Source organism: Dromiciops gliroides, chromosome 4 (genome assembly GCF_019393635.1).
Source record: "Dromiciops gliroides isolate mDroGli1 chromosome 4, mDroGli1.pri, whole genome shotgun sequence".
NCBI lineage: Eukaryota > Metazoa > Chordata > Mammalia > Microbiotheria > Microbiotheriidae > Dromiciops > Dromiciops gliroides.
This window is the reverse complement of record NC_057864.1, coordinates 222,437,734-222,454,272: the sequence shown is the minus strand read 5'-3', so window position 1 is coordinate 222,454,272 and position 16,539 is coordinate 222,437,734. Positions and strand designations below refer to the sequence as shown.

Below are 16,539 nucleotides of genomic sequence, written 5' to 3'. Positions count from 1 at the left end.
CCTTCCAGGCAGCAGCAGCAGCAGCAGCAGCAGCAGCAGCAGCAGCAGCAGCAGCAGCAGCAGCAGCAGCAGCAGCAGCAGCAGCAGCAGCAGCAGCAGCAGCAGCAGCAGCAGCAGCAGCAGCAGCAGCAGCAGCAGGCATCCACACATACCACCCTGCAGCAGAATTCCCAACCTGGTGGGAGAATCCTCAGAAACCCACCTCCGGCTGAACCGAACGGACCCAACCTGATCCGCGTACTGTGAACTTCCTCAGAGACAGGGGCAGCGGGAGTCATGAAGAAGTCCTCGGGGTCAGGTGAGTGCAGAAGCTGGTGGTGAGCGCAGACACTAGTGCCAAAGCGCATGGAGAGAGAGAGAGAGAGAGAGAGAGAGAGAGAGAGAGAGAGAGAGAGAGAGAGAGAGAGAGAGAGAGAGAGAGAGAGAGAGAGAGAGAGAGAGAATAAAAGTTGGTTTGCCAAATTGGAACCAGCTTCTCCTTTAGCAACGGGGCCAGGGGCAGTCAGCCAGGGAGTTTAGCAAGTCCCCAAGGTGCGGAGGTAGGTAGGCGCTTACTTTTCTTTGGAACAGGAAGTGAAGTTCATTAATCCCAGGGAAAAGACTGTTGACTTGAGAAGTTTGCGGTGGAAAGAAAGATTGGACAGATGAATAGATGAGTGAGTGTGTGAGTGAATGAATGAATGAAAAAGCACTGTACTAAGCTCTGAGATTGCTAATAGAAACTCGAGACTGCTCTAAAGGAGTTTACATTCTAATTGGAGTAAGCAATATACATAGGAAGTTTCCTCTGCAAATATGATGGAAATGCATCTTTTTTGAAGGAAAGTGACAGGCATATTGGAGCAAAGTGCTAGAGGCCCCCAGGTGTCCAAAAGTGACGAATTCAGAAACCTCTGATTAATGCTTAACTTCCGTATTTTTTGCTTGAAGCCCTTTGAGGGTACAGGAGCCTGGTGGCTTGTTGTGTGTCCCTCTGGCTGGGTCTCTCTGCTACTTCGTTGCTTATGGTGTTTCCGAATTGTACTGAACAGATTCAGTTCCTTGACTCCTTTCTTTTCCACCTTTTCTTTCTCTGCCCCTCAACCCCCAAATTCTCATTCCTTTCCCCATGGTGCAGTGACTAGAGTCTAGAACACCTAGGTTTGAATTGACTCTTGGCAAATCACTTAACTTCTCTGCTCCTCAGTTTCCTCTATTGTAAAGTAGAGATAATAATGTAACACCAGCTTCATAGGATTGTTGTGAGGATGAGATGAGATAATAGGTACAAAACATTTTGAAAATCTTAAAGTAATATGTGTTGGCTACTATGATTATTATTCTTTCTAATAGTTATTCCTAATAATCTATAGTTCTTAATATTTGATCAGAGCTCTGTCTGTTCTGAAGTCTTGGCAGGGTTCTGTTTCTATGATCACATTAAAGATTGTCTTCACTTCTCATGACCTTTGTCACAATAAAGCAGAGCAAAAAACAACATCTACTGTAACAGTAGAAGTTGGACATTGCAAAGACAATCTTGGGGACACTTCCAAAGTAGCTTGGACCACTTGTGTACGTAGGCATTGGAGAATTTAAGCTCCCTGGAGAATTTAAGCACCCTGACTAAGGTTACGCAAAAGTAAAGAGCTACCTGGAGCACAGGATTTGCGTTGGGAGGAGGCCTGGTGATGTGCCAGGAGGAACATCTTTTAATATTACTTTTTCATAAATTCATGTGTATTTAGCTTTGATAGATCTTTGGTTTCATCAATGGAGGTCTACTAATCTCCCAATCCACCCACTTCACAATCATCCATGCACAGCTTTCATTCCTTTGAGATTCTTATCTATGTTTTTCAACCAATCATCCTTATACACAATCCACCCTGCAAACTACAGACTTTTTCCTGATTCTTTGGATCTATTTTGGGGACCTGTGTAGCATCTGGGCTCTTCAACTGTTACCTTTTATTCTCAGTATGTGACAGACACCTCCCTCTCCAGATATATATCCAGCAATAACATCTCTGCTTCAATACCTCCAGCACAAATTATCATTGATCAATTCGGGGCAGTCTCTTGCACCATGCATATTTATTTTCATTGATCTTTATAACTTGTAGATTCTTCTGAGAATATTGGTACTAAAGGTATTATATTGGTATTAAAGAGATAGGCACATACTTTTAGCATGTGTATATGTGTGTGCACACACTTTTCAAATCATTCCTACAGTACACAATTGCTTTCTCAGCTCTGCTCCTTAAGACCATGTCTAAAGGGTCATAACATTTTGCACCCAAAATGGAAAGATGGAAAAACAAATGCACAAAGAAATCAATTTACCTCCATTTTCATGGCCAGTAAGCCAGTAATAGTCTTTTTTTTTTTTATGGGGCAATGAGGGTCAAGTGACTTGCCCAGGGTCACACAGCTAGTAAGTGTTAAGTGTCTGAAGCCAGATTTGAAGTCAGGTACTCCTGAATCCAGGGCTGGTGCTTTATCCACTGTGCCACCTAGCTGCCCCCCAGTAATAGTCTTAAAAGATACATCTCAAATTTAATCCTTGTTTTACTCTCATTTTGAGCTGAGTTGATCCTAATGGAATTCCTTATAATCCCAATCCTTTCTAAATCCATTCTTGATCATGCTATCACATTAAACTTCCACCCTCATTACTCGACTGAATACTACTTTACTCATATTTCCTATGAATTAGGTTTTATGATGAGAGTTATGGAGCTACAGAATTGTAGGGTTGAATGGGACCTTGAACAATCATCCAGATTATTGCTGCCATATTACAGTGCCCCTGCGATTCTCTTTTTTGTTTTTTTATTTTTTTGTTTTTGTTGTTGTTAAGGGTACAAAGGGAACAAGGAGGTGAATTTGGGATCTTCTCTGACAAATACCTTCCTGGAGAAGTTGCTTTGGAAACGAATTTCCATCTAGTATAAAACATAGATCCATCTGAATCTAGAATAAAACCAGGCAACAGCACCCTTTCCCCCCCTATTCCCATCCCCCCACCCAATATACAAAATCTGTTCCAAGAAATAATGAGTGAACTGGTTTTGATTTGATGTGAGGGGGTATGCAGGTGGTATCTGCCAGAGTTCTGCATTTGGCTTCCCTCCCTTTACATGCTCCAAATACTTCAGATGGTTTTAGGTATTGCTACTGTCCTAGGTTCTCTTTGCTGAATAGTAAGCATCTCCTAGGAAACTATGTTTGCTTTTGGAGTTGCCTTCTCATGCTTTTGATTATGGTCTTTGGTTCTTTGCCAAGGTCGTGAGATTAGAGGCTGATAGAGGTCACTAGGTCTTTGGCCTTCCACCAGGAAATTCTGAATCTGTAATGACTTGATACCAAAGCTTTGCAGTTTCTCAGCTTGGGACTTACCAAGAGGGAGGGAAACCTTCTTTTCCATTTCATATCTCTTGTTATCCAACCCCCCCCCCCCCCCGCCGCCACTCTACCCTCAGACTCCCTGCAAAAAAAAAAAATCTGTACAAATTAAATTAAAAGAAACCATTTATAACAGGTAGAAGTGTTTTTCTTTTTCTTTTCTTTTCTTTTTTTTTTTAACAGCTTAAGAACCCTTCTGTGTAAATTCAACATCCATGGCTCCTGGTGTTTTCCTAAAGGGTCCAGAGAAGGGGAAATCTCTTAGGATGGGGATAAGGAGAAAGAATGGTTTCCATTTTATTCAAAAACTGGCTGTGGTCCAAGGTATGCTTGGGTCATTTCATTGTAGTTAAGTGGGTGTTACATAGGGGGTAAGGCCAAGGGAAAGAGCCTTCCAGAAGAAGCCTGGAAATAGGGCTTTGCTATTTGCTGAGGAGGCCCCCAAGACTCCACTGAAAGAGCCTTTGGACTCTTTCTGTTACCTTTTCTACTCTTAGAAGTGAGCCACCACTGAAATGACATCTTGCCCCTAAGCAACACTGACGAAGTGAAATAAAAAACCTAGCAAAGGGCATGAAAATTTTTGAAAATTAAAAGGTTATTAGAAGTTTAAATATATTAATTTTTTTCTTCTGATTTTGACCAACACCAATATTTTTCTTTTAGTTTTTGGTAAATAGTATTTTTTCCAATTTCATGTAAAAGATAGTTTTCAACATTCATTTCCCCTAAGATTTTGAATTCCAAATTTTTTCTCCCTCCCTCCTTCCCTTCCCTCTCCCCAAAACAGCAAACAATCTGATTTGGTTACTCATGAAACACCAATAGTTTTATGTACTGTGATGTTTAAAACTAAATGTGTGGTCACCTTATTCCTGTCCCAAGTGTAGGGAAAACTAGCTAGGTTTTACTTATAAATGAGAAGCTTTAAGCATTTATTATTATTTCTTTTTCTTTCTTTCTTTCTTTTTTTTGGGGGGGGGTTTGCAAGGCAATGGGGGTTAAGTGACTTGCCCAGGGTCACACAGCTAGTAAGTGTCAAGTGTCTGAGGCCGGATTTGAACTCAGGTCCTCCTGAATCCAGGGCCGGTGCTTTATCCACTGTGCCACCTAACTGCCCCTAACTGCTCCTTCTTTCTTTCTTTCTTTCTTCCTTCCTTCCTTTCTTCCTTCCTTCCTTCCTTCCTTCCTTCCTTCCTTCCTTCCTTCCTTCCTTCCTTCCTTTCCTTCTTTCTTTCTTTCTTTCTTTCTTTCTTTCTTTCTTTCTTTCTTTCTTTCTTTCTTTCTTTCTTTCTTTCTTTCTTTCTTTCTTTCTTTCTTTCTTTCTTTCTTTCTTTCTTTCTTTCTTTCTTTCTTTCTTGCAGGGCAATGAGGCTTAAGTGACTTGCCCAGGGTCACACAGCTAGTAAGTGTCTAGTGTCTGAGGTCATATTTGAACTCAGGTCCTCCTGAATCCAGGGCCGGTGCTTTATCCACTGTGCCACCTAGCTGCCCCCAAACATTTATTATTGAAAAAGAGAACACCTGAGTCAGAAAGCCAAGAAAAAGCCTATCTAGCCTAAGGTTCTCAATTCCTCTACCACCACCCTGTTAGAGCAATGAACTGACAGAGGAAGCTCCCTCTGTGTCCCAAGGAGAGCCTGTCCTGCAACCCTGCTTCAAGCTAATTGGCTAGCATCACTCAAATCCATCAGTTCACTGGACTTGAGGATGGACCCGTGTTGAGGTTAGAGTCCACAGCTTCTGCGAATACCCTCTTGAGGGCCAGGCATATGTGGTTTTAATTATATTAACTTTAAGTGAGTTAATCAGAGAAGTCAGTCAGTCTCAGTCAATCCAATCAATCCCTCTAGTCTTTGGGCATTGGAAAAGCCCATTATTTTCTTATAGTACCAAAAAGAGAAAACAAGTATTGTATATGATACCTTGAATCTCTATCACATAGAGCTATTTTTTCCAGTATATACTAAATTCAGCATGTGATTTCCAAAGCTGTCCTGCTTAACTTGTTGCCCTTAGAACTTCCTACTGTTCTTTTCTCTGTGTGTGTGTGTGTGTGTGTGTGTGTGTTCAAATGCTTCACTGACATTTATTTTTGTCATAGCTAGCACTGGTTCCTTTATTGTCCACAAATTACTTCCACCCTGAAGGAAAAAAAAAGATCTCATTTATAACAAGTTAGAATAGTCAAGCAAAACAAATCCATACTTTGATCCTGTCTGAAAATACATTTCTTATTCTGTATTTCTGGTAAATTCTCATCATTAGTCCTATGGACTTGTAGTTAGTTATAGTGTTAATCAGAATTCTTCAGTGTATCAAAGTCGTTTTTCTTTTCAATATTGCAGTCAATGTATAAGTAGTTTTCCTGATTCTGCTTCCTATACATTGGTTCATAGAAATCTTCATAGGTTTATCTTTATCTTATTCCAAAGCTTTTTGTAATTTCTTATGACACAATAATATTCTATTACACTCATATACCAAAATTTGTTTAGCTATTCCCAATTAATGGGCACCACTGAAATTTCCAGTTTTTTGTTACAAGAAAATCACTACTCTAAAAATTTTTTTGTACATATAGGTCTGTTCTCTCTCTTATCTCTTTGGGGTACAGATTTAATAGTGATATTGCTAGGTCAAAGAGAATGAACAGTTTAGTGACATTTTGATAGTTTTAAAATGCTTTCCAGAATGGCTGGATCATAGCCTCAGACACTTGACACTTACTAGCTGTGTGACCTTGGGTAAGTCGATTAACCCTCATTGTTCCACCAAAAAACAAACAAAAAAACAACACCCCCCCCTTCAAAATAAACAAAACCAGAATGGCTGGATCAATTCATAACTCTACCAATAGTGCATTAATAAGACCATGGTATCGTCCCATATCCTCTCCCAAAGCTGTCATTTTCTGTTTTTTTGTCCTCCTGGCCAATCTTTGGGTAAAATAGAACTTCACAGTTGCTTTATTTTGTATTTCTCTTATTATTAGTGAATTAGAACATTTTTTCCCATATGATTGTTTATAGCTTGGACCTCTTCATTAGAGAGCTTCTTGTTCATATTCTTTGACCAAAAATCTATGATGAAGAGAAGGGGAGACTAACTCTTATTTTTATATATTTGAAACTGTTGTATATATATATGTTGTATACCAAACCTTTATTAAAAACTTTCTGAAAAAATGTCCCCCAGTTAACTGTTTCCTTTTCAATTTTACCTGCTCTAAAGCTTTTCAAGTTTATGGAATCAAAATTGTTCATTTTTACTCCTGTAATTGTTTTTTATTGTATATTTCCTACCCAGGGGTATGCTGGAAGTACCTCAAACCAGCCTTTACTAGCTGATGGTTAAATTTCCAGTGTGAGCCTCAGAATTATGCTCCAAAGCAGGGCTTGATTTATTGTTTTTGATTTATTGATTTTCTAAGCTTAAGAAAATTTATAGATTTTCTAAGCTTACAAAAGTGATAGAATTCAGGTTAAACTTAAGTGTATGTGGTGGATACTTTTGAGGGGGGGGTTGATAGGAGCGCTGGTAGTTAAACATTTATCAGTATATCTCTGCTCTTACTCTAGACAGGGAGGTTCAAACATCATAAATCAACCTTGGGCATTTTTGTTTTTGAGACAATTGGGGTTAAGTAACTTGTTCAGGGTCACACAGCTGACAAATGTCTAAGGCCAAATTTGAACTCAAATCCCCCTGGCTAGCTGCCCCAACTTTGGGTATTAATCAGCACATTAATTGAATAACTGGTATGTTGCTCTGTGTTGTGATTTGGTATTATTGGGGGGGGGGTGGACAGGGAAGTATAGAGGAAAGATCTCTGTTCAGTTGAGATCAGACACACCCAGGAAAAATTAATCAGCAATTATGCAACATAATTTTGGGCTAAACTTAGATCTTGCTGTGGTCCCCCTGACCATCCTCCATCCCCACCCCCTTCTAATTAGTATAGTAAGTTTATAAGTAACTGGTATAAAGACCAAGAGCAGTAAGATTGCAAAAGAAACTTAGAAATCACATATACAGACCATCCCAAAGATCAAAGGAGCATAATTTGCAAATTGCATCATATATTAACTAAAAATCAAATCCGGAGACTATGTTCTAAATCAAGGGAAGCCATTTAGGTTCTTTTGTCAGGGCCCTTTGGTCTTATGATATGTACACCTCTGACAAGCTTCGGACACCTGCAGTAAGAGCAGTAGAACCCCAAATGTTGCTAGTAACTTTGAGATGATGTGGATATGTCAGTGAACTAACCCCAAGGTGGCACAGAAGAGTTAATCTGTCACCCACCAAAATCCTATAAAAATGAGACCCCCCCAACCGCCTCCCCCCCCCCATCCCTACCCTAGTACTCTTCCATGTCTATTTAGGTCCCTGCTGCTGAGTGCTCCCAATTCAAATCCATGGCTATGTGAGTGATTCTCTGTGCCCACCCACCTTCCCATCTCCTTCCCCATGATGCCTGCCTTTTCCCACCACCCTATCCATGGCCCTGCACCATCTTCCTCCACACTCCCATTCCTGATTATTTGTTTCTATATTTTCTGTGCCGTTTGTCCCTTTACCCTCTATACCTTATTAAAGAGTGGTTGAAGCCTTACTCCCCGATGCCATTGCGGTTTTTCTTGGTAAGATCCAATGAACCTGGTGTGCCTGCCTCCGTTTCATAATTCCATAAATTAATTAGCAATTCAGTTTGAATTCCAGCTTTAGAAATTACTACTAACTGTACTCTTACCCCCAAGGACCTTAAAGCCTGGTAGGGATAAGATAGAAATAAAAGGTAATTATTATATACATTGCATATTAATTGATTGATATGTACATTAGCTGCTACCCTGTTTTATAATGGGCTCCCCACCACCATAGTGTCTTGCTCTTCTGTGAGTGTGGCACCTGCCCCTGTGTCCCTGACTCACTCAAGCCCTTTAGTTTAATTATAGATAATCTCCCTGAGGGACAGTGGGTGCTGTCCCCTAAATACTTCAGTGTGCTACCAAATTAAGGTTTATTCAGTGACCCAGAAACTTCTTAGTAAACTCTTGTCACCCATTCATACCTTGTTCCCACTTAGCCTCTGAACTAATGGCACTTTGTAGGAAGAGGAAGTCTGTCTTCACAAAATGCCTCTCTGATGAGCTAACTTCTGAGGCAGATGTTTGAGTCACAGAACTGGGCTAGAACACAATCGTTTCTTCTTCCTCTCTTTCCTTTCCTTCCCCTCCCTCACCTTTTCAGCAGCTTTCTTATCTCAAGTCCCAGCCTGTTTCAGCTCTAGCTCAGCACAAAATTTCTGGCCTCAGACACACTCAAAGGTACATAACATGCAGTTGGTCTGTCTGCCTGGCACATGGTTCCTGCTTGAGATTTTTTCTTTTAGCTGATTCCCAGCTTTTCCCCAGGATCTTTTTTTTTTTTTTTTTTGCAAAGGTCCATCCTGCTGAATAGCTCTCCTCCATTATCTAGGATAACCTGTGTTTCCAGTCTGAGTCTGAATTAGGAAAACCTACATTCATTGTCATAGTTTGCTCTTTCCCTTCCCTCCTTCCTTCCTTCCCTCCTTCCCTCCTTCCCTTCCTTCCCTACTTCCTGAAAACTTCAGGCTTTTCTTGCTGCTGAAAACTTATTTGGGCCACTTGTGCACCATAACGTTTGCCATGGGGAATGTAAAGCCACAGAACTGGAAGGCTAGGGTGACTTGACTGTATTCATTTCAGTAATACTCCTCTTTTAGGCATGACCTCTCACATCCAGGTTAGAGGCTACCAAGTACAACAGGGATTAATGTTGGACCACTGTATTGGGAACTGAAATTTTGACTGAGTCTATTTATTCATTTAACACAAAGATAGACTGACACAGATGCAGATGAGGGCTTGAAGGGTGACCTGGGTAGATTGGGTTGAAGCAAGCCTGTGGTCAGTACTCATGAGGAAGAGGCATACATTTTCTCAGCCACCCCTCTTTGACTCTGATAATCTGCCCTCCCCATTAGACTCACATACCCATCCCATAGAGATTTCCATGGGCCTATGCCTAAGATACAGGGACATCTTTGTTTATAGTCAATGTGGTATAAGACTCCTGGACTTGCTTAAGAAGTATTTTGATGAGCATGACTAGGTCTTTATTGCAAAGAGATCATAAAAAAGGGAAAAGGACCCACACATACAAAAAATATTTATAGCAGCTTTTTGTGGTGACAAAGAATTGGAAATCTAGGGAAGGCCCATCATTTGGGGAATGGCTGAACAAGTTGTGGGAATATAATGAAATACGATTGTTCTTTAAGAAATGATGAGCAGGCAGATTTCAGAAAAACCTGGAAAGACTTAAGTCTTTCTGATGCTGAGTGAAGTGAGAAGAACCAGAAGAATATTATACACAGTAACTGCAACATTGTTCGGTGATCCACTGTGATATATCGACTTAGCTCTTCTCAGCAATACAATGATCCAAGACAATTCCAAAGGAGTCATGATGGAAAATGCTTCTCCCATCCAGAAAAAAAGAACTGTGGAATCTGAATGTAGATTGAACCATACTATTTTTACCTTTTTTTTTCTTTTTTGAGGTTTTCCCCTTTTTCTTCTTTCTCAACATGACTAAAGCAGAAATATGTTTAATGTGATTGTACATATATAACCTACATCAGATTGTTTTCTGTCTTGGGAAGGGGGGAGGGAGAAAAATTTGGAACTCAAAATCTTATAAAAACAAATTTTGAAAAACGATTTTTACATGTAACTAGAAAATAATAAAATACTTTTATGATTTTTTTAAAAAAGAGGCATTTTGATGAAGAAGATAAGTGCCTAACTAGTGAATCTCCTCCCTCTTCCAGATTCTAACTTCTAACTCTTTTGTAAGTCTTGCTTCTGTAAGAGGGGTGTTTTGGAAGCTCTTAAACTGAATATTCCATTTGTGTGTGTTTAAAGGTGTTATGGGACAGAGGTGAGGTATCACTTGATATTTCAAACATAAAATCATAGTTGGAAGGAATAAGTTCAGTGAGGGCAGAGAACACTTTTAATATAAATTGTGTATCCTCCCGAATGCTTGGCATAGGGAGCTGCACACAGTTGGTATTTTATAAATGTTTATGGGGAGAGGTAGTATGGAAAAGTAGATAAAAATCTGGTCTTGGAGAACTGAGTTTAAGTCTTTCCTCTGACATATCCATAGTAGTTACTAAGTGGACATGGATGAGGGCCTTAATTCTTCAGTGCCCCAAGTAAGACTCTAAATTTCAGAACAGTTGCTAATCTGCTTTAGTCTAGAGAGGTTGCTAATTAGAAGTTCCTTATTGGGGGTGGGGCAGCACAGTAGATAAAGCACTGACCCTGGATTCAGGAGGACCTGAGTTCAAATCCAGTCTCAGATGCTTGACATTTACTAGCTGTGTGACCCTGGGCAAGTCACTTAGCCCTCATTGTCCCGCCCCCCCCAAAAAAGTTCCTTATGGTGATAAAATCACAGTTGGGGGTGGAGGGGGAAAGGAAAGTGGATGAAATCCTCTATAGGGTGGGAGTACACCTTCACCCTGAAAACTTTTCATGAAACTCATGGTAGACTTTTTGTTTGTTTGTTTCTCTTTTTGTTTTTTTTTGTTGTTGTTGATTTTTTCAGGGCAATGAGGGTTAAGTAACTTGCCCAACGTCATACAGCCAGCAAGTGTCAAGCGTCTGAGGCCAGATTTGAACTCAGGTCCTCCTGAATTCAGGGTTGGTGCTTTATCCACTGCACCATCTAGCTGTCCCCCATGATAGATTTTTATTTTTTTGCAAGGCAATTGGGGTTAAGTGACTTGCCCAGGGTCACACAGCTAGCAAGTGTTAAGGGTCTGAGGTCAGATTTGAACTCAGGTCCTCCTGACTCCAGGGCCAGTGCTCTATCCACTATGCCACCTAGCTGCCCCCCATGGTAGACTTTTAAAGACTTTTCTGAAATGACTCAAACTGGGGTGTAATTTTGATATTGCACAAATAATTACAGTCTACAGCCAAATGGGGACTCTTTAGAGTCATACCTGGCCTTTGAATGGAAGAAGCTGGCTCACTTCTTGAATTCTAGTCCAGACAAGGAAACCTAGGGAAGAGATGTGATTTGCCCAGGGTCACATAGTTTAGATAGAGATAGAACTGGAACCCAGGGCACCTAATATCCAGCCTAAGATTCTTTTTCTTTTTTTTCTGATTTCCTTGGCTTTTTGGTGAGGGGGCAGTGGTGAATACTGTGATTCCTTCAATGTGGCCTGAGATACTGACTAGCTTATCTAACCTTGGACAAGGCACTTAACCTCTGTTTTCCTCGGTTTCCTCAAGTGTAAAATGAGGATTTTAATAGCATCCACTTCCCAAGGTGGTGATGAGGACCAAATAAGACAATATTTATAAAGTCCTTAACTCAGTGCATGACACATAAAAGGCATTTTTTCCTTCCTTCATTCCATAGTCATAAGACCAGTATATGTCAGAGGAGGGGCATGAATGAATCTGGCTTCCAGGATGCTCTCTGCCTACCACTTTGCATCTCAGGTTATAATTTAGAAATAAAAAGGCAAGGTTTCTGCTTGAAATCTAATAATAACACTAATACAACATGGATAAAAGAACTACAAGCAGAATAATGTAAGGTTGGAGAAGGGAAAGATAATTACTGATGGGAGAGGCATCTGAGAGAGCTTCCTGGAGGAAGTGGCATTTGAGCTGATTCTTGAAGCTTTCTTCAGGATAAGACTTATGTGAGGGAAATGTGCAAAGCCATGCATGTCAGGGCAAGAGGTTTGAATTACATTTTAATAGGTAGTGGTGGAACCATGGAAAGGTTTTTTGGAGCAGGTAGGATGCCTGATGTCTTAGAATGATAGGTCATCTGAGGACATCTAGTTAAACTCACTCATTTTACAGTTAAGTAAACTGAGGCTGAGGATATGCTAAGTGACTTGCTCTAGGTCACGCAGCTAGTAAGAGTCAGAAATAATATTTGAATCCAAGTCCTCTGACACATACAAGAGTCAGTACTTTTTGTTCCCTGCTGTTACCACACTGTTTTCTAGTTTGTTTGACCACATCAATGGAAACTAATCCATCTTGTTAACCTAAGATTTGCTTGTATTTATCTTTCAATCATATAAAACTGGAGAAATCTCTGTGTTGGAAGAGACCTTAGAGCTCACCTAGTACAACCCCTATCTGTACTAAATGAGATAATATTTGTAAAGCCTTAACACCAAGCCCGGCACAGAGTAGGTGCTTAAATCATGCTTATTCCCTTGTTCCCCTATAGCATGAAGTCCTGCTACAGCATTCTCTTTTTCTTTACAGCATTCTTTTTGTTGTTGTTGTTGTTGTTTTTGTTTTTTTGCAGGGCAATGAGGGTTAAGTGACTTGTACAGGGCCACACAGCTAGTAAGTGTCAAGTGTCTGGGGCTGGATTTGAACTCAGGTCCTCCTGAATCCAAGGTCAGTGTTTTCTTCACTGTGCCACCTAGCTGCCCCACAGCATTCTTTAAAACATCTTTTATTTCATTAAATATTTCCAATTACATGTAAAAAATGTTTATCTTTCTTTAAATTTTGAGTTCAAAATTCTCTCCCTCCTGCTCCCTCTCCCTCCTTGAGAAGTATCGATTATACATGTGAAGTCATCCTAGTAGAGCACTGCTAAATGGTGGGCATGTAGACTCTGTTGGAACATCTTCAGTAACAGGAAACTCCCTACGTCACGAAGCAGCTCATTCCATTGTTGGATTGCTGTAATTGTCAGGAAATCTGTTCCTGTGTTGCACCAAGACCGGCTTCCCTGTAAGTGACCATGTTTGCATCTTCACTTCAGCGAGAATTTAGAAGGACAGCTCCGTGTTGTAGTTGGTGTTTTTACTGCAGAGCTTTTTCCTTCTCAGCTTCTTTCTTTCTCACAGAGGAGTCAAGTGAGAAGAGGCCTTAGAGGCCATCTAGTCCATTCTGAAGCTGACCATGAATCCCTTCTAGAATATCCCTGACAAGTAGTTATCCGGCCTCAGGTTGAGTGAGATAGAACCCGATACCTCCTGAGACAGACATTGCCAAATTTGGAGAGGAGCCTAAATCTGCCTCTCTGTAACTTCCTTCCATCTACTGATCCTGCCCTCAAGGGATGAGCAGAACAAATCCAATGCCTCTTCCTGGACATCCGTTCAAATATCTGAAGATAGCTATCACATGTCCCCTAATTCTTCCCTTCTCTAGGTTGAACATCCATAAGTCCCTTCTCCTGATCTGTGCATAGTATGATCTCCAGTCTCCTCCTGCAAGTGTGATTCCTAGCATCATAGCATTCCAGATGTGGAATATTCTAGGGCCAAATAGAATAGAATCAGGGGCAGCTAGGTGGCGCAGTGGATAGAGCACTGGCCCTGGATTCAGGAGTACCTGAGTTCAAATCTGGCCCCAGACACTTGACACTTACTAGCTCTGTGACCCTGGGCAAGTCACTTCACTCCCATTGCCCTGCAAAAAAACAAAAACAAAAAAAACCAACCCAAATACAATAGAATCGATAACTCCTTTGCTCTGGATGCCGTGCCTTTCAATGTAGCCTGAAGTTGTGATAGCTGTTTGTGGTAATCATGGACTACTCATATTGAGTGGTACAGTCTACCAAAGTTAAATAAGATCAGGTGTTACTAACCTGGAATCTGTGAGCTTAAAAAATAGATATTGTGATAATCATGTTTCAATAGAGTTGATTTCCTTTGTAATCTTACACATTTATATTTTATACATTACTTTGAGAAGAGTATATCAGAGGGATTCATGATGCAATAAAAGGTTAAGAACTGCTGCCCTAATCATCCTATCAGTTCCTAGATTTTAGACTTGGGAGTCACCTCAGTGGTCATTTATTTAATGCCTTCATTACACAGATGGGAAAAGTGGGGTCTAGAGAAGGTAAATCATTTGTCTTGACCTTGGGGTCACTTAAGTCAGAGCCAGGATTTGAATCTAGTTCCTTTGACTCAAATACAGTATTCTTTCCACCAAACCACAAAGATCTTTTTCACAGTTTTTTTGTGTCCCAGATTAATTTCTTTCTACCTTCCTCATGGCATTGAGCTGCAATAGTCAGAAGTGCTGTCTTCTGTTTTCAAGAGCTGTCGGTTTGATTTTCAATTTGTATTCAAATGCTTATTCACCTATAGCCTAACTGCTCTCAGGTTGGGGTCCCAAGGGCCTGTGCTAATTGACACGGTTGCTTTAGAAGAACTGGAGAAGATTCCAGGTAAATGGCCGATTGGAGGTTGGGAAACAAGGGTCTTTTGTTACAATACCGAACTGACCTGGTTTACTTAAAGGTGAGTATTAGTCACACAGAAGCTTCCAGGTGGATGAAGAGAAAGGGGGCAATAGCTTGGAGTTCCCAGCCTCAGATAACATGGTGGCCATTTAGCTCAGTTTGTCTGCCCTCCCTGCTAATCTCCTGGGAAGTGCTCAAATAGAAGACTTCAGAGTTTGCTTAGATCTGGGGAGAGGCAACAGGGAGTAGTGGGTTGTCTATCAATCAAGTAAGCATTTATTAAATAAATGCCAGGCACTGTGTTAAGTCTAGAAGATTCAAAGAAAGGAAAATCCTGTAGCTCTCTATTACCCCCAAGATCAAATGTAAAATCCTCTGGAGTTTAGATCCATTTTTACCTAGCTCCTTGAATTTTTTTTTATTTGTGTATTTTTATCATATAAACTTATCTTTTTTTCTTTTAAAAAAATTCCTTCCCCTACCCTAGAGATGGCTATCATTAGACACAAATAGATATATATATATATATATGTGCATATATATATGTAAAATTATTCTATACATGCTTCTATTTATCAGTTCTTTCTCTGGATGCAAATAGCATCTTTCTTCATATGTCCTTTATAGTTAATTTGGGTATTTATAATAAACAAAATGACTTATTTGCTCAAAGTCATTCTTTTTTGTTTGTTTGTTTTTGTTTTGGGGGGCAATAAGGGTTAAGAGACTTTCCCAGGCTCACACAGCTAGCAAGTGTCAAGTGGTTGAATCCGGATTTGAACTCAGGTCCTCCTGAATCCAGGCTAGTGCTTTATCCACTGCACCACCTAGCTGCTCCCCAACGACATTCTTTAAACAATATTGCTGTTACTGTATATTTTTGATTCTGCTCATTTCACTTTTTCCAAGATCATTGAGCTCATCTTTTCTTATAGCACAGTAGTATTCCATCACAGTCATATACCACAATTTGTTGAGCCATTGCCCAATTGATGGGCAATCCCTGCAATTTCCAGTTCTTTGCTGCCACAAAGAGAGCTGCAATAAACATCTTTACTTTATTTTTGTTATTGTAGTGCTATTAGCGTCTCTTGGACTATATTTAATGTTATTGAGTAAAGAAGATACCTTTACTTTATTCCTATATCTATTGGGAAAACTTCTAGTGTTTCCCATTGCATATAATGCTAGCTTTGGTTTTAGCTACATTATTTATTTTATTTTTAAAAACTCTTTTTATGCTATGCCTTTGGAAATTTTTAGAATAACTATTGTATTTTGTAATTTATTGAGATAATCATGTAGCATTGGATGTTTTTGTTTTCAATATGATTAATTATGGTACTTTTCTTCCTAATGAGGATCCTTGCAACCTCAGTATAAATTCCACTTGATTATAGCAGTTAGGTACCATAGTAGATACAGCATTGGACTTGAATGTTCTAGATTTTGTCTGTGATATTCCTGAAAGGACCAATTTTTGTTTCTTTCTGCATGTGACTGGTGGATTCTTTTCATTTTTACATTGTCCTCTGGATAATTTTCTTTCATGATTTCTTGAAATATGATATCCAGGCTTTTTTTTTTTTTTTTGGTCATGGCTTTTAGCTAGTCTGATGTTTTAAGTTTTAAGTTATGTTTCCTTAATCTGTTTTCCAGATGAGTTTTCAATCTGAGACACCTTGCTTTTTATTCTTTTCTTCCTAATATTTTTGCTATGTTTGAATATTTCCTATTGTCTCATGGAGTCAGTAAGTTCTGTTTGGTCCATCCTAATTTTCAGGAAATCTGCTGCTAGGGTAAGGTTTTGTATCCAGCTCCGAGAGAGGAAGGTTAAAGTGTCCTGTTGTTATT

At 39.9% G+C, this 16,539-nt stretch overlaps 1 protein-coding gene across 1 annotated transcript in view; it reads left to right on the top strand.

Annotated features, from left to right (window-relative positions):
- Window positions 1-261: 261 nt before the first annotated feature.
- Window positions 262-16,539, top strand: part of SEPTIN9 (septin 9) — a 347,050-nt gene continuing 330,772 nt past the window's right edge. Inside the window, exon 1 of the mRNA XM_044003880.1 lies at window positions 262-298. Coding sequence (XP_043859815.1) covers window positions 277-298 — 22 coding nt within the window. The 5' untranslated portion in view covers window positions 262-276. The remainder of the gene's footprint in view (window positions 299-16,539) is intronic.